This window comes from Sarcophilus harrisii, chromosome 2 (genome assembly GCF_902635505.1).
Source record: "Sarcophilus harrisii chromosome 2, mSarHar1.11, whole genome shotgun sequence".
Lineage (NCBI taxonomy): Eukaryota > Metazoa > Chordata > Mammalia > Dasyuromorphia > Dasyuridae > Sarcophilus > Sarcophilus harrisii.
The window spans coordinates 150,496,528-150,515,032 of record NC_045427.1 but is presented as its reverse complement, the minus strand read 5'-3'; the positions used below and the strand labels follow the sequence as shown (position 1 = coordinate 150,515,032).

The window sequence follows — 18,505 nt, the reverse complement described above, 5'->3', positions numbered from 1 at the left end:
TCCACCCCCTCCCCTAGATGGCAGGTAGTCCCATACATGTTAAATATGTTAAAATATTTAACATATATTTTTAACATGTTTAACATAATATTGGATTACTTGCCATCTAGGGGACGGGGTGGAGGGAAGAGGGGAAAATTTGGAACACAACATTTTGCATGAGTCAATGTTGAAAAATTATCCATAAAAATATTTTGAAAATAAAAAGCTTTAATAAAAAAAGAAAAATAAAAAAAGATTAAAAATTCCAGTAGACTTGGCATGGAAAATGCCCTTCACATTCAGAGAGAAATCTATGGAGACTGAATATGGATGGAAACATATTTTCACCTTTTTGTTTGTTTCTTTTTACATTCTCATGGTTTCCCCCCCCCCCTTCTTGGTCTTGATTTTTCTTGCACAATATGACAAAAATGGAGATGTGTTTAAAAGAATTGTATATATTTGACCTATATCAGATTATTGCTGTCTTGGGGAAGAATTAGAATTAAGAGTGGATGAGAGAAAAATTTGGAAAACAAAATCTTACAAAAATGAATGTTGAAAACTATCTTACATGTATTTGGACAAATAAAATACTATTGGAAAATTTTAAAATAATGAAAGCCAAACAACCTAATAATGGTATTGCTGAATCAAAGGATGTGCACAATTTTATAGTTTTTAGAGAATAATTTCTCTTCAGAATTTTTGGTTCAATTCACAACCTTACCTAGTTTTCCAGACTTCCTCCAGCATTTATTATTTTCTTTTTCTGTCATGTTAACCAATCTGAGAGGTCTAAGGTAATACTTCAGAGTTGATTTTAATTTGCCTTTTGCTAATCAGTAGTAATTTAGAGCATCTTTATGTGGCTATTGATAGCTTTGTTGTCTTCTGAAAACTGCTTTTACTTTGATTATTTATCAAATAGAAAATGGACCATATTTTTTATAAATTTGGCTTATTCCCCATATATTTGACAAATGAAGCCTTTATCAGAGAAACTTGTAAAAATATTTTCATAGTTTCCTGCTTTCCTTCTAATTTTGGCTGCATTAGGTTTTTTATTCAAAACTTTTTAAATTTTATGTAATCAAAATTATTTATTTTATTTCCCTAATGGGAAATTCTTAAAGACTGCACAAAATGGAGAAAAGCCTTCCAGGAGCTGTGAGTTTACCCATATATGACATATACACATATCTGTAAGGCCATTCTCTCATTGGAAGATCTTGAATATACAAGAGACCTTGTATACACAAGGGGTATGCCCTGGTTTGGAGGGGATGATTCTTAGTAACTATTTTTGCTTTATAGATTTAGTAAATACCCTTTCTAAAGCCTAATTACCTCAGGGCAATAATCAGTCAAAAAGATTTCAGCGACCTCAAGAGAGACAGTTTGTCTTTTTCCCAAGGAGAAAATTCCCTATGACTTGCTATAAAATCCTTCCAAGTAAGAAGGGCTTTGAAGGTTTGGGGACAGCTTTTCAAAGAAGGCCTAGTCTAGAAAAGTATGGCGAACACTGACCACCTGTTGATAATTGATTTGGATATAGCAGGTCAAGATAAGATGTAAATTCATTTTCTAGTCAGAGTACCTATGTTGACGAAAACACAGAACTTTTCAAAACACTGAAGAACATGACAAAAATGGCTAATCATTTTTTGAGAAATACTAAAATGGTAAAAATAGCTTTTTGTCACACTTTTTAAGATTCCTCTTTTAAACCAAGTTTGAATAGAGTTGTTTTTTTTTTAAGTACAAGATTTTTTTCTCATAAGAATAAATAATTGAATAGCATGGGAAATATCATGAAATAAACTCTTGTCCTATTTTTCCATTATGTGGTCTAAGCCTAAATACACATGAATTTTACTATAAGAAAAGGGTATTTGCTTACAACAAATAGAATACTTTTACATTAAAATTCATAATAATATAGCATTTAAAAAAATAAGTAGTGTCTCTATGATAAGAAAAGATAGTGTCTTAAGTAAGTTTCTAGCCACTTCTCGCCACTTTAAATTTAGTAAAATTTAAGAATGCTTTAAATATCATTCCAAAGCTGTGTCATTGAAAGCAAAAATTAATTTTATCATAGTAGATGGTTATATGATGATTATAAAAATTATTCAAAAACAGTTTTTGTAAAATATCATGGTTTATTGTAGTTTCTTGGTTCTTTTTCATAGATCTGGTGGGTAGATTGAAATTAAATTGTGAGGATTATTGGTCAAATATGGAATAAACTGTCTATAAATGAGAAATTAGTCCCTCACAATGTCTTATCAATGTTTTTGCAATCTGAATTCATCACCTTTTGCTTTTTTATTTTTCCTTGTCACTAAATGTGATTATTCTATGAGTTTTCAAACATAATTCTGATGAATTGCTGTAGCTTGCTTGTGAATATACATCTGCAGCTGGGGATAAAACACTTTGCATATTAAAGCGTAAAAGGTCAGAACAGACTATATGTCCCCTTATAAAAGGAAACGATAGATTATCTTCCCTGAGCAACCTTCTTTCTGTTGCCTATTCAAATGCCCAGAAATTATTAATTGCTGTAATATTGCTTTGGGGTCTAGAAAATACTCTAATGACAACTGATGTGAAGCTTATAACGTCTTCAATTGATTAATGCTCAGCTAGAAGCAATTTCTGATTAGTAAGGTTGACTAATTGCTGCCTGGAGGGACAAGGAGCCATAAATCTATGTAAATCTACAATTAATGCTAGATACATTCTTCGTTCTCTTACAATGTTTGCTCTTTTGTTTATAGGTCACTGGATTTTATGCAGTTCGTTTTCAGCCTTTTTCCTGTAAGTGAAGAATTTTTAAGAAAAATTTTTGTTATAAAATTCAAATGTTTATTTTCAAGCTATGCTCTTAAAGTTCAAAAACATGGTCAGATTTGAAATCGTTATAAACTAGTTGAAATAGAATATTACCTTATTTTGTACTAATTCCTTAGTCTTAGTGATGTTGATGATCCCATAAACTATATCCCTTTTGTAGACAGATTTACTAATATTTTACTGCCAACTCTACAACTAACAGTTCTACTATTTCTATTACTTAAAAATGAGATCTTATATAAAGTAATGAACTTGATTGCCATGTGTGACTTACAAGATCAGCCTCATTCCTTTATAGTTACATGGCATATAGATTCTGGGCAATTGTTCATACAATTACAATCCATACTTCTCTGCAGAGAAGTTTCCTAATTCATTTTAAAAAAAACAGATATTTAATTCATACTGTGTACAAGGAAGGTCCTGCTAAACATGGGAAAGTGGTAACTCCTGGCTAATTCTCTAATGTGCTGGCTATTTATTTAACCAATTTGCAGGAATATTTACTTGCCTTGCTTCAAAAAAAATCATACAATTCATATCTTGGTTTTTTGGTTGCAAAATTGAACATATCCAACTCAGAATTTTTCCTTTCTTGTTTCTCCATTATATGCTCTGAATGGGGAAAAACTGTTTATAAGGGTAAAAAGTATTAGGGGAGAAGGTGATGAATCTGAGGGAGTAAGGACTTTAAAAAGTATATGTGAATAACCTATTAGATATAATATGAACTAGTGTAATTATTAAATTGATTAGTTTTGGTAAAAATGCTATTTTTAACTTTTTTTTTTTTAGTGAAAATCATTTAGTCTTTATTTATTTTTTTTATGTTTTGGGAAAATAACCAGTTTTAAGTAGGTTTTTTAAAGCTGGAGTTTAAATTGACTTTTCACTCCACTTAATAACTTCAAGAGAATAACTTAATCTCATTTAAAATTGTCTCTTTTGTAATTTTTATTAGTATAATGAGACATGATGATTTCCCTGTTGTCATTTCTTTTTAATTGAACATTAGATTTTATTGCTTTTCCATACCTCTTACAGTAGTAGTATTATGTTTCTCTGGACTACTATTTTCAAAACTTATCAGTCTAGGAAAAAACCTAAAGAAATTTCATTTCATTGAATTTGATTTTCCTTTTCTAAAGCCCATGTAACTCTTCAAGATTACATGGGACTATGATATTTTCAACAACAAAAGCCCCTACTAACTTGAACACCTTCATTCAGCACAAAGCTCGATAGCACTGAGCTTACTTTTAGAGTGTGAGAATTACCTCATGTACTCTCTTACACCATGGCTGTCCACTTGAATGCCAAAGATTAGTGTCCCTTCCCAACTCAATCACTGCCTTCCAGTTATTCTGTCACTTGTTAGCTAGTTCTAATTTTCAGTTCAAAGACAATTTTAATAGCTTGAGTCCCCAAATTAAGAATATGTCATTTGTTAGAAATGAATAAGATACAGGTGAAATGATGATTCACTCATTTGTGTTGAAAATGTCTCTAAGGGTTTTGGATTAGCAGAAGTAATACCTTTACAGGGTTCAAGAGAAGGCAAGATCCCAAGGGCACAAATTAACCGATAAGAATAGAACAGTACTTTCTTTTGGAACCTGGCATAAGAATACATGTACACACACATATGGCACAGCACTTGGTTTGTGACTTTCACCTTAACACAAGAATCTTGTATACCAATAGGATAGTTTTATGTCAAAATGCAAAATTATGTTGCAGTTTGTAGTATTCTTTTTAAAATATATTTATGTAAAACTAAAGAATTTTAAAGCTTGGCGATAATCAGTCATCACATGTCTAGAAGGTACTAAGAGGCTAAGCTAATCCTTCCTCTCATTTTACAAATGAGGAAATTGAGTCTAATCATTTGCCAAAACAAAGTATTAGAAACAAGATTTGAATACAGGCCTTCAAGTCTAGAATCAGTCAGTGCTCATGCCCCACACCATGCTATCTTCCTCTTTATATGCACCAGACCCCCTCAGTTTATAGCTGAGAAAAAGGTGGCAGTGGAAGTTAAGTAACTCCAGATTTCCCTGATTTAGGCTGGTGCTCTTTCCACTGGGCTACATTGCCACATTTATTGTACTACAGATGAACTGATGCATTGAACATGAATGGATAGATTTCCCTTAGCTATAAATTTCGTTCCTTAAGATAATTATACTAATAACTGTTTCCAGCCTGTATACATACCATTTGTTTATTCAATTTTTCTTTCAACTTAAAAGATGCATAAAGCATAAAAATTGTGCATCGTTTCCCTTTATGATGGATTAATGCTTTATACATAGTAGTAGTTTAATAGTTTGTTGAATGAAATTGAATTAAATAATTTAAACACTTTCCTTCTAATATCTTTTCATCCTTCTTGCCTTAGTGGTATATTTGGGGACTTAGTTTTTAGTGCTATTGTTAAAAATTAGTAAAGAAGTTATTTGTTGTCACATAATCAATAGTTTTTCCCCTTTTTCTTCATTTTAGAATAAAGACTTCTGTGTTATTTCTGTTCCTCATCTCACACCTGAGTTTGTTCTAATACAGAATTTCACTAGAATTGTTCCTTTTAATACTTCCATTCTTGATAATGATCTCTATGTTTTCCACCGTGCTGGATTGCTCAAGTAAGTAATACATATTTTGTCAAATTTAAGTATATTTTCTTTTTTAAAAGACTAGATCAAGTAATTACTCTTTATTTTTATTATTCTAAAATTAATATTTTAGTAGATGTAAATATTTAGTTCTAGAGGAATTAAAGTCATTTTTTTCTATTATTTGGGTGCTGATAATCTATTTCACAGTTATATAACAATTCCTTATTTACTTTTTCCCTTTGTCCTCTTTCATTGTGTTTCCAAAGAACTTTATCAGATTTTTGGCTCACAAAAAATTTATGAGGAAGGTAAAGCCAAGGTCAGCTTTATGAATATCAATTATTGTTTTGTTGATGCAGCCTGTAGAAGATGTGGGATGTAACGGTACTGACTTTACAAATTAAAAAAAAACCAGAAAACTTCCATGTATATAAAAGAATGGCTGGATATGAGGCTTCCTGTATAGCTTAATATGTTTTCTTATTATAAAGTTAATTTTTGAGTCAATGTAGCTTTTTTTGTGACTTTTCCCCCCCAGTTTTTTTTTTTTTTTTTTTTTTTTTTTTGCCACTGCTATATCCTTTGTCAGCCACATTATTTACCACTTCTGTATCACTAACACAGTAGAATTTAGACACCTCAGGCTTTTTAACTTATATTGACTTGATCTCTTTTATATAATAGTCCTTTAGAAGTGTGGAGGAATACCATTTTAAGAATTTATTTCAAGGTCATTTCCAGACTACTTATTTCAAAACCTAACAATTCTTTATCATCAAAAGGGGACACTATTTCAGCCATCATACCAACCACCTTTTTTTTCAAGCTTTTCTTAATGCCTTATCTAAAAAAATACTCCCACATACTAACAATTTTAATAATTTCAGCTTTACTATGAAATAAGAATGAAAGTCCTACATAGACCTGCCTGTATATTAGATAAACTTTGTCATAAAATCCCTTCTGTAATGACATTTCACATTCATGTAATGACAAAAGATTGAAGAAGAAACAGTCATTGATATAACTTATCACCCTAAGTAAATTTAACCTAAATCAATCAGTTGCCATGACAAAAAGGTCAAAACATCTTGGCCAAAAAAATAGTTATTGTATTATTTCTAATCCCAAACTAATTGTTTTCTTCATTATAAGAAAGAAGGATAGGGGCACATTGGGAAAGCAAGTGATATGGAAGCAAAATACATCAATAAAATTTAATTGTAAAAAGATGAATAAATTTTGAGCACTTTTAAGATCTTGTCAATGTTTTGGAACTTTATTCAACCAGATTAAGTCATTTGCAAACAGGAGCATTTAGAGAACCACACCAACTCTAAGGAATCTTTTATTAGGACTTTGTGCTGGACATCTTCCATAATTCCATAATAATATCATTTGAAAGTATAGTTCTCCCTATTTTAAATGAGATTAAGTTATTCTCTTGAAGTTATTGTTAAGTGGAGTCTGGTTTTGTTCTAAACCAGACTGTCATAAATAATCTTTAGTATACAAAAGTTGTTCTCTGCATGTGTGTTTTGATATCCTAAGTGATTTTATTTTGTTACAGTTGCTCCCTTGTTGGTGTTTCATTCACACCTATTAATTGGCTTTACCTTCCTTCCTTTATATCCTTCCTTACTTTATATCAAGTAAGTATATCTTACTTGATATAAAAAATCAGAGGGTCATTGCACACATTTAGAAATTAATAGACAGATAATATATATTATATATAAAATATAAAATTGTCATCTTTCAGAAAATCTTTTGTGATTGTTTTTTCCATGTACATAGGAGCGATCTTGTTGGAGGAGAGACTTTTAAAGCAACAGCTTTCTGATGGACCAAACCAAATTTCTTCCTTCCCTCTTTCTCTTCCTCCCTCCCTTCTTTCTATATATACCTTTTGGTCAATTATGTGATCATTAAAATATAATTGGTCATAGAATGCCATTTCCAAAAGCCTGCTTGCACTCTTCTCAATCCTTAATCAAGAATATTCTAAATATGTGTATGAATTATTCTTATCAAGATTTTGTAGTCATTGGAAACTAGGTATGTGGGTCAGTAGTTATTTTTTTAACTGCATTTTCCTTCTTTTATAATAAAAAAAGTCCATAATTTTTCACAATAATTAAGAATAGTCCTCTGTTTCAAATATCTTGAACATTGATCCTATAAATGCTTTTAAAATTGTGTGGAACTCTTCTGTGGATAGTCGGTATAATCCAACTGCTCTGCACATATTTATTTTCCTTAGTGGGATTTTTGTTTCCTTTATAACACATTGGAATTGCAATGTTGAGTTCAATTTTGGTGACTCCATGTAATTGAGGGAGAAAACAGTTTGTCATAAAGAATATTTACAGATTTTTTTTCATTTTTCTGGGGGTTGTTGCATTGTCCTCATTTCATCTTTAAAGACTTTGAAGTTGATTTGGCTTACTTGGGTCTCTTGACAGGGTTTCCGTAATTTTGTTTCTTCCCTCCCTCCCTTCTTCCCTCCCTCCCACCCTTCCTTCCTTCCTTCCTTCCTGCCTGCCTTCCTGCCTTCCTTCCTTTCTTCCTGCCTGCCTTCCTCCCTTCTTTCCTCTCTCCCTCCCTTCTTTTCTCTCTCCCTTTCCCTCCCTCTCTTCCTTTGTTCCTCTCTCTCTCCCTCTCTCCCTCCCTCCTTCCCTCCCTTTATTCCTTCCTTCCTGCCTGCCTGCCTGCCTTCCTCCCTTCCTTCCTCCCTCCTTCCTTCCTTCCTTCCTTCCTTCCTTCCTTCCTTCTTTCTTTCCAATAAATTGAAATGTACCTTCTTTAAAATGCTTTCTAAGTGACTGTAGTAGTTCATTGTGATAATTGGTTGGGTGTGCACAGCTAGGGTTAATTACAGCCAAAAATTTACTGAAAATGAGTTTATAACTTTATTCTTCCCCCAAACTCTTCTTAATTAGCTAGCTTATTTTCTTTCTTTCTCTCCTAGGTTCTTTACCTCTCCTAAAATATTAATTCTAAATCCTTTCTTTTCTTTATTCTAATTGTCAGTAAATTCTTACTTAAGCATTAATTGAGGAACTAAGTTATAATCCTTCTCAAAGTAATTTTTATTTTAAAATGAGTTCTTTGATCTCATTCTCTTCTTCGAGGAGATAGGGGACTATAGTTATGAAATATTTCATATATTGTCAAATTTTAATAATTGATTAATTTTGGAAGCTTTTTAAAATTTTGTTTTAAATCTTTGTTATGATTGTGCTATTGCTAGGGAGAAGAGGAAGGAAATTTTAGAGAAAGAGGGCAATATAAAAGCAAAATATATTAATAAAATTGATTTTTTTAAAGGACTGCTTAGAGACACAAATATTTCAAGAGATCAAGAATGAAAGCTTCAATGATAAGATCCTTGTTCAGTCATTTATTGTCTGTTTATGATGATATATACATATATCTTTTTAAAAACTTTTTTAAAAAAAGTCTTTCAGTGTTTTGTTTCATTTAATTTTAACTAATAAGTCCAATAACATTCAATGAAATCTGGCTTTGTTTGAATCCTGAAATCAATTTCAATTTATTGAGATTTGTTCTAAACCAGACTGTCATAAATAATCTTTAGTATACAAAAGTTGTTCTCTGCATGTGTGTTTTGATATCCTAAGTGATTTTATTTTGTTATAGTTGCTCCCTTGTTGGTGTTTCATTCACACCTATTAAACTACAGTAGAATCTCACTGTAACACGTTCTACAGGACCATGTTGTAAGTGAAAATTTTTCAGTGAAGTCCTTCTGTTACCTCTAATGAGAAAGTTTCTTGAATCGGGTCAGTCTATGATAGACTTGTCTTGTATTGAATTCTTCTCCAAGTAGGGGCAAGTACAAGAAAATTCTAGTGTACAATTCTGCTTCTTTTGGATTGAGAAGCACCAAATTGGTTTTTTCCACTCCCTTTTATCTCTGCTATCCTATTTACTTTATCCCTTCATCCCCATTTAATTGGATAAGAAAAGTCAGGACTTAACATAGTGTTGTTCAATCGTTTCAGTCATGTCTGACTTTTTGTGACCCTATCTGAAGTTTTCTTGGCAAAGATACTTGAATGGTTTGCTTTTTCAATTAGTGAGCTCATTTTACAATGAGGAAATTGAGGCAAATAAAGGTTAAGTGATTTGTCAAGGATCACACAACTAGTAAATGTCTGAGGCTGTATTTGAATTCAGAAAAATGAGTCTTCCTGACTCTATGTCTGGCACTCTACTTACCATGTCACCTAGCTGCCTCTGTCTGCATAAAGAAGGTGTATAATAAATATTAGCTGATTGACTGAATTCTTGACATCTTTTGCAAGGTTAGTGACATTTATATAATGGAAAGAGAGACAGGGTAGAGACAGACAGACACATAGAGACAGAGAAAGACAGAGATAGAGACAAATACAGAGACACATAGCGATAAAAATTTAAAAATAAAGTATTTGCTGAGATTCAACCATGTACCAGTCAATGCTGCTAAGTCCAACAGATACAAATAGAAGTAAGTAAGAGAGTCTCTTCCCTCAAGGAGTTTATATTCTAATAGGGAACTGCAACACTTACAGAAAAGTCCTGAAGAGGTACAGAAAAGATGAGGAGACTACTCAGAAGTGATATAGATGGCTAAGTCCTGCAGAGTCCTCCATCTTTCATAGAGAGGGTATCCAATAAAGGGAATCCAAGTTTTTGATGAATGTGGAAATGGTTGGAGGACAGGGCCATGTTGAAGAGACAGCGGGGAAATGATTTTATATGTATATTCATTCAATTGTCACAAACTTATGAGATTTTCACTTCAGTAATCATTATATCCATGTTATAGTTGAGGAAATGAAAACTCAGATTAAGCGACTCATCAAATGGTCATAGATACTGTCAAAGGTGAGATCCAAATCTGCTGTCTCCTGACTCCAAGTCCAGTCCTATTGATATCATATGAAGCTGTCATGCTATTGAGATTTTCCCCAAACCACTGGGATTTACAAGTGTCAAAATCATTTAATAACTCTGATTCAGGTCTGGGAAATCAACAGAGTTAGTGTACTTTTATATTCCATTTCATGTGTAGTCCCATGAAATGCTACCAGTTTGGATTAAGTCTCATCTGGCACAAGTGTTGTGGACTGGGAATGAGATAAATTGGAAGAAGAGGGAAGAGGAGAGAGGTCAGACAATGCAATGGTCTCTCAGTGAGAGAGGTCAGAGAACACCAACTGCCTCTCAGTCTCCTTGTATCATCCTCTCACAAAAGGAGATCCATTCTGGGTTGGATCTCCAGAAGCCACTGTCAGGTGGCTCCCGTATATTCCAACAGCTCCCCCATATCCTAACAAATTTGTATATTGCATAATAACTATGTTAAATAAGCTGCACTTTTCATGCTAAATTGCTAAGTCTTATTGACTCTATTTCCATATTTTGTATATCTATTTTCTCATCTCTACTCACGTGCCCAACACTTTAGTCTAGGTCCTCATCTTCTCATTGCTGTTGAAGTTCTCTTTTGATAGTTCCCCAGATTGCATGAAAGGGGCATTAAAAGGTATGATGCTTTCAGCACGATTATGTTTCAAACAGGGCAAGAAGTTGGAGGGAAGAGAAGAAAAGTTCATTTAAAATACAAACCACAGCAGAAAGAGCAGTTAAGGAGAGAACAGGAGAAATGAAGGAAGTAAGACTAGGATGAGACTGTGAGAAAAGAGATGAGATTTTAAGGGAATAATAGTAGTATAAAGAGGTAAAAAGGGCTATTTAGAAGAGGTCTAGGATGTTGCGCCAAAGCACACAGGTAGGATTGCTTCATAAGAGGGAACAGATGAATGTTGAAAGGCAAGGGGATTGATTATAAAAGTGGACATACTATCCTGCATGTGCCAAATATCCATGTCCTAAAGTAAACATCCCAGGAAAAGACTAATGGATCATTTTTCTGGCTCCAAAAGATTAAGTGATCCTTGACACAAATGTGTAAATAATGGAGGCTAATTGAGAAGCTACTTCGAACGCTTTATAAGTTATTCCATAAAGCAAAAATTGGGTATAAAGAGGCACCAAGGAAATTGTGATTTGGAGATGACTTTTAACTACTCACCGAGTCATTTGGTGAGCAAGCCATTTTTTTTCTACTTATGAAAATCTGCTAAGTTGATTCCATTTTGAAGTTACAGTAACTTAATTCTGATATCTCTCTCTCCATGAAGCCTTCTTTCACCTCTCTAGTTGTTAGGGATATTTCATTCCTCAAATTATTTTGTTGGCATACTCATTTCTATTTGTTCTGTATTCTTTTCAGAAGAATCTGAGCTCCTTGAAAACAGGGACTTTTGTTTATCTTTATATACCCAATATCCCACAAATAGGGGGGCTCTTAATAAGTGTTAAGTTGGGCAGGGATCCTTTTCATTTTTTCATTAAGTCTGCCATAATACCTTCACTATTCCTAGGTAATACCCTCACTGCTGATAACTTTGCTTCATATATCACCAAAAAATATTGAGCTCATTCTCCAAAAGTGCTCTATTTTCATCTCACTCTCATCTTACATCAATCAGATGTCCCCACTATTTCCTTATTCACCCCATCTCACATGAAGGTCTTCTCTACTTGTATAAAAGTTTCCAATCCATCCGGTCGTCTTTATCAGTTTATGCCCTTTATCATCCCTGCTATTACTAATTTTCATTCTCTCCCTATGTACTGGCTTTTCCCCTGTTGCTTTACAAATATGTCTGTGGTTTCACCATCCTTAAAAAAACAACCAAAATCCTCATTTGATGAGCCTATCCCTGCTGGCTATTTTCCTGTACCTCTTCTCCCTTTCCACTTCTCACACATTTCTAAATCTCTGCCATCTGACTTATTACTGGATCATTTAAATGAATTTTCTCTCTCTAAAGTCACTGATGATCTCTCAATTGCTTTTCTCAATACTCCTCCTTCTTGATGTCTCTGCAGTCTTTGACATTTTTAATCATCTTTTCTTTCATACGCTTTTATCTTTAGACTTTCATGACACTGTTTTCTCCTAGTTCTTCTATTTTGTCTGACAGCTGCTGCTCCATCTCCTTTTTGGATCTTGAGCCAGATTATTTCTTCTAACTTTGGGTATCTCCAAGTTGTATTCTGGATCCTCTTCTCTTCTCTCTTTATACTGTTTCACTTGGTGGGCTCATTGACTTCAATGAATTCTCATTTTATCTCTATGCAGATAATTCTATGATCTATTGATCCAGCTCTAACCTCTCTACAGATTTCCATCTCCCATTTCCTATGGCCTGTTAGACATTTTGATTTGGATGTTTCATAGATTATCTTAACAGTATGTCCAAATAATTTATTATCTTATTGCCCCAAACTCTATTCTTCCCAAGTTCTCAATGATTGTTAAGGGCATTGCCATTAAACCATTCTCTCAGTCTTGCTGTCATTCTCAACTTATATTTATCCCACATATTTAATCCATCATATATATATATATATATATATATATATATATATATATATATATATATATTCCGTTTCCTGGCATGATGCTGGTATACTGTCCAGGTTTTACAGGCAATGCTCTTGAGCTTTCCCAATCACCAATGGAGTGAAACAAGGCTGGCTGCTTGCTCCCATGCTTTCCAGCATGATGCTTACAGCCATGCTGCCAATCATTTTCAATGAGTACAAAGATGGAATCCAAGTCAGCTACCACTCTGATGGTAAATTCTTCAACTTGAAAAGGCTATAAGCCAAAACCAAAAGGGAGGGAGCGTGGTGCATGATTCTGCGCTTGCACTTGATTGTGCCCTCAATGTAGTCTCTGAAGCCAAGATCCACAAAGTATAGATCAATTCTCTGCTGATTATGCTAATTTTGGCTTAACAGTTAACATAAAAAACCACAGGGGCTCCATCCACCAGCACCACACTATCCAGAGGTAGAACCATCAGTTACAGCAAATGGAGATGCTGTGGATAAGTTCTCTTACCTTGGTAGTATACTTTCCAGGGATGACCATATGGATAATGAGATTGACACATGCATTGCCAGAATTAGCTCAATGTCTGGGAAACTCTGAAGGAAACTGTGAGAGAGGAGAAGTATTAGACTGACTCTCAAACTGAAGGTCTCCAGAGCCATTGTGTTGTACACACACACACACACACACCCCTTTTTCTTCTATGACCCTGCTTCCACCTTGGCACAGGCCATCATCATCTTGTGCCTGGGCTATTGCAAAAGCCTTCTTATTCATCCTTCTGTCTCAAGTCTCTTCACATTCCAATCCATCTTTCATTGATCCTCCTAAAACACATATCTAACTACTCCATTTCCCCTACTCAATCAACTCCAGTGGCTCCCTTTAACAACTTCAGCACCAAACATAAAATCCTTTATTACCTGGTTCTTTCTTATCTTTTCAGTTTTATGCTTTATTCCTCTTTGAATATTCTGTAATCCAGGACTCTTTATCCTCTTATTGTTTCTTACACAGGATGTTCCATTTCTTAATTCCATGTCTGGAGCAGTTTTCCTCCTCTCCTCTGCCTCCTAATTCTTCTCCCGTCCTTCACATCTCAGAGTCCTATCTTCTTTTTCCCAGTTATTAGCATTTTATTTTTTCCAATTACATATAAAAATAGTTCCCCCAGCATTCATTTTTATAGGATTTTAAATGCAGGTTATACATATACAGTCATTTTAAACATATTTTCATGTGTTGTGAAAGAAACAGCAGAACAAAAGGGAAAAATCAGGAAAAAGAAAAAACAAAAACCAAAAAAAAGATGAAAATGCCATGCTTTGATCTGCATTCAGACTCCATTGTTCTTTCTCTGGGGATGGATAGCATTTTCTATCATGAGTCTTTTGGAATAATCTTGGATTGTTGTTTTACTGAGAAAAGCTGAGTTTATTATAGTTGATCATTGCACAATGTTTCTGTTACTTTGTACAGTGTTTTCCTGGTTCTACTCACTTCACTTAATGTCAGTCAGTTCATATAAGTCTTTTCAGTTTTTTCTGAAATCTCCCTACTCATCATTTCTTAGAACACAATATTATTTTATTAATTCCAATTCTTTGCTACCACAAAAAGAACTGCTATGAATATTTTTAAATATGTGGGTCCTTTTCCTTCTTTATTATGATCTCTTTGGGATTCAGTCTTAGTAGTGCTATAGTTGGATTAAGAACTATGTAGTTTTAAAGTTCTTTTGGCATAATTACAAATTGCTCTATAGAAAGGTTAGATTAGTTTATAACTCTACCAACAATGTATTAGTGTTCCAATTTTCCCTCATCTTCTCCAACACTTATCATTTTCCTTTTCTGTTATATTAACCAATCTAATAGGTATAAAATAGTGCCTCAGAGTTGTTTTAATTTGCTTTCCTCTAGTCCGTAGTGATTTAGAGAATTTTTTCATATGATTACAATTTGCATTAATTTTTTCATCTAAAAACCTGTCTGTTCATATCTTTTGACTATCAATTGAGGAATTAGAGTCCTACCTTCTGCAAGCTTTTTCCAGTCCTCTTTAATCTTAAAACCTTTCTTCTGAGATTATGTACCTTGTTTCTACATAGTTGTTTTCATGTTGTCTACAGCTTTAGACTGTGAAGCACCTAATGAATTTACCTGGCATTTAGTAGGTGCTTAACAAATGCTAGCTATCCTCTCATAGGAAACTCTCTCTTAACTTCATGCCTTTTTATTGGCTGTGCCTCATTTTTAGAATTCTCTCCCTCATCTCTCTCTCCTGCCTTCTTGGCTTCCTTCAAAACATAACTCAAGTACTACCTTCTGCAGTAAGGTTCTTCTCATTACTAGTATTAATGCTTTTCCTCTGTGATTACTTCAAATTGATAATGTATATGTATTGATAATATATATATATATATATATATAATATATATACACACACACATATATGTTATATATATTATTATATATATATATATACATTATACACAGTCCTCTGCATGTTTCCCCTTAGAATGTGGGTTTTTTGAGAGCAGGGACTATGTTTTTGCTTTTCTTGGTATTCCCAGTGTTTAGCACATTTCCTGCCAAATAGTAAGTACTTAATAAATGTTTATTTATTGTGTGAACATATAAATAGACATATCTCTTTTCAGTCTTAGACATCTACCTTTAAAAATTCAATGAAACATTTCATAAACCCTTAATTAACACATCTATAGTTTGTAATTTTTCTGACAATATGATTAAGATTGAAAAGATAGTCATTGGAACAACAGACAATGAGCATTAACTCTAATGTAGTTTTTTTTAAAAATCAATTTCATTTTAATTAAGGATTCCAGATCTTGAAGATGAACATAATTAGTGCTTTGTTTTATAGTCATTATATTTCCCAAGGGGTTTTCTGTATCTTAGACGTATAATAAGCTTTCTATAGTTGTTACTAGTAACATTTTCATATTTCATACACCTTCCAGTTCCACAGGTGATTTAATGTGGATTTAGACTTTCGTTTTAAATTCTGGAAATTTCCTTGCATTGTTTTTTAGGGCGATAAGCTGGTTCCTAGACTTTTTAAAAAATGTATTTTTATAATTCTGTTCAAGTTCAAGTTATTTAAATCAGGAATTTATTTACTTTTTATCTTCTAAGATGAGAGAAAGAGTGATTTTAATATTTTGGGTAACTCCTACATAAAAACCAATTAGGAAATCCACCTACTGATACATTTTTTACTATAGAACTGTTTTTGGATTTAACTGTTCTAATTCCCATTCACATTAGTAGGTTGGATTCTAGAATGGTGACTGAGTACCACTATCTTCAGGGTTTTAGCAGTTAGGAAACAATTCCCCACTTCCCCAATACTGGGGTACTCTTCCCAATTACACTCACAGATGTCCCAGAGGAGAATGGTTACAAACTGAAAGTACTGTAGCAGAGAGGTACATATTTTGTAAGAAATACATGACTAAGAAATGCCACCTGATTCCTGGACCCAGAATTCCTTGCATGGAATCATTATGAGATTCCCTTTAGATGTAGCTTTTTACTTAGCTTGATGGATCAGTGCTTTTCTAGCTTCCGTAAGCAACATCTCTCTCCAGTGTGAGAGATCATGACATAGAAGATGCTGCTGTCCTGAGGAGGACAAGCTTTTTTCTGTGACTTGCCTCTATCTCTAATGGAATCTGCTACTGACTGGTTGCTGGTGGGAGCTTTTGAGAGCTCTAATGGATCTCTCATTCACCTGAACATTACCCTCTGTGAATACTCATGGACCTAATTGTTGTGAGGGTCAAACAGGACAATACTAACCTGCTGTGCGATTCAAATGAAGTATTTGTAAAGTGTTGATCATAATGCCTACACATAGTAGGGGTGTTTAATAAATGTTTGTTCTCTTCTCTCCCCCTGTAATATCAGGAATAAATAAACACAAAAGAAATAGAGGTGATGTGCTCACAGACATGAAAACTGGGATGGGAGCTTCATAAGCAATCATCCTTCCCTCTACCCAGCAGTTCATAATAGTTTTGCCTCACTTGCTACCAGAAAGAAAAGAAGAAAAAGAGCCCAGTAGAGGGTCAGATCACTCCTGGTCCACGTATGCTCCATTCTGCCTCAGCAATTCATGGGTCATAGGCCAATAGACTGCCAGCAGATCTTTGTCACTACATGTACTCTGAATGGATCAGGGAGGAAAAACCCAAGTAGACTCCAAGCCCTTCACTCATTGTCTAATCCTCTTTATCCTACTGAAAGAAACACCACTTTTTACTTTCCTTTCCTGGTAATCCATTTGCCACTTTTTTAAAAATCAAAAGCAGAAAAGGGACAGCTAGGTGGCCAGGAGATAGAGCGCCAGCCCTGAAGTCAGGAGGATCTAAATTCAAATCTGGCCTCAGACACTTGCATGGAATTATTATGAGATTCCCGTTAGATGTAGCTTTTTACTTAGGAAGCTGTGTGACCCTGGGCAAATCATTTAAACCCAATTACCTCAGCCAAAAAAAAAAAAAAAAGAAAGAAAGAAAAAGAGCAAACACAATTTTCCTTACAGTCAGATAGTATGTATCAATTCTTTGAAGCTCCAACATAGCAACTATTATGTGCTAAATATAGATAGATAGATAGATAGATAGGGGGCACACAAACATCTATCTCTACACTAAAATATGTGGATATAGACATGTAGGAGACTGCATGAAGTAAAGTAAATGCTATGCTACATCTTTACTTATCTATCTGGATCATACTCCATTAAATACTTCTTTATTAAATCAACTTGTATCTTTCCTCCACTCTGGAAAAAACTCAGATTTATTGACTTGTATTACTATACTTACAGGAAAATGCTTTCTCTCTCTGTTCTAATCTCAATTATTTTCCTTCTTGACTCTTCTTACTTCTTCCCTCCAAGAAGTAAGTTTTCTTCTTCTTCTTCTTCTTCTGCGCTGCTTCTGCTTCTTCTGCTTCTGCTTCTTCTGCTTCTTCTTTCTTCTTTTACTTCTTCTTTCTTCTTGTTCTTCTTTTTCCTCCTTCCTTCCTTCCTTTTTCCTTCTTTTTTCTTTCTTTCTTTTTTCTTTTTTTTTAGCACTTCATCGTGTCATTAGGACAAATTTCTCTGAAAACCTTGGCTTTAAGCTTTTGGAATATGGGTATCTTTTTCATCATAAAATTTTCATCTTATGGTAATTTAATACTCCCAGGGAAAAGTAATGAAAACACAAAAATGGTCTAAAAGTAGAATCACAAATATATTTTCCAGTATTTCTAGCCCATTGTTTTTGTAGCGCATTTAAGAATCTATGAAGTAGGAACCAAACTACCTGTTTGAAAAAAATAATAAGAAGATTATGAATCCTTGGCACTATGTCAAAAAATAATTATAAAGGAATAGATTCTTGGCACGTTATATAAACTAAAAGCAGGATAATCTTTTCCCTTAAATGAGGGATATTAAATAGCTTAAGGTTTCTTCTTATTTAACTTTTTTTGATGAACTCTCAGTAACTTGCTAATTCCATTTCTTCTCTATGATATACCTATAG

The 18,505-nt window shown here is 33.6% G+C and overlaps 1 protein-coding gene across 2 annotated transcripts in view; it reads left to right on the top strand.

Moving 5' to 3' along the window:
• The window catches only part of CFAP61 (cilia and flagella associated protein 61), a 324,804-nt gene that overhangs the window by 105,020 nt on the left and 201,279 nt on the right, over positions 1-18,505 (top strand). For both annotated transcript variants that reach the window (XM_031951049.1, XM_031951048.1), the window contains exons 12-13: positions 2,769-2,808; positions 5,350-5,489. In XM_031951049.1, the coding sequence (XP_031806909.1) occupies positions 2,769-2,808; positions 5,350-5,489 (180 nt within the window). The remainder of the gene's footprint in view (positions 1-2,768; positions 2,809-5,349; positions 5,490-18,505) is intronic.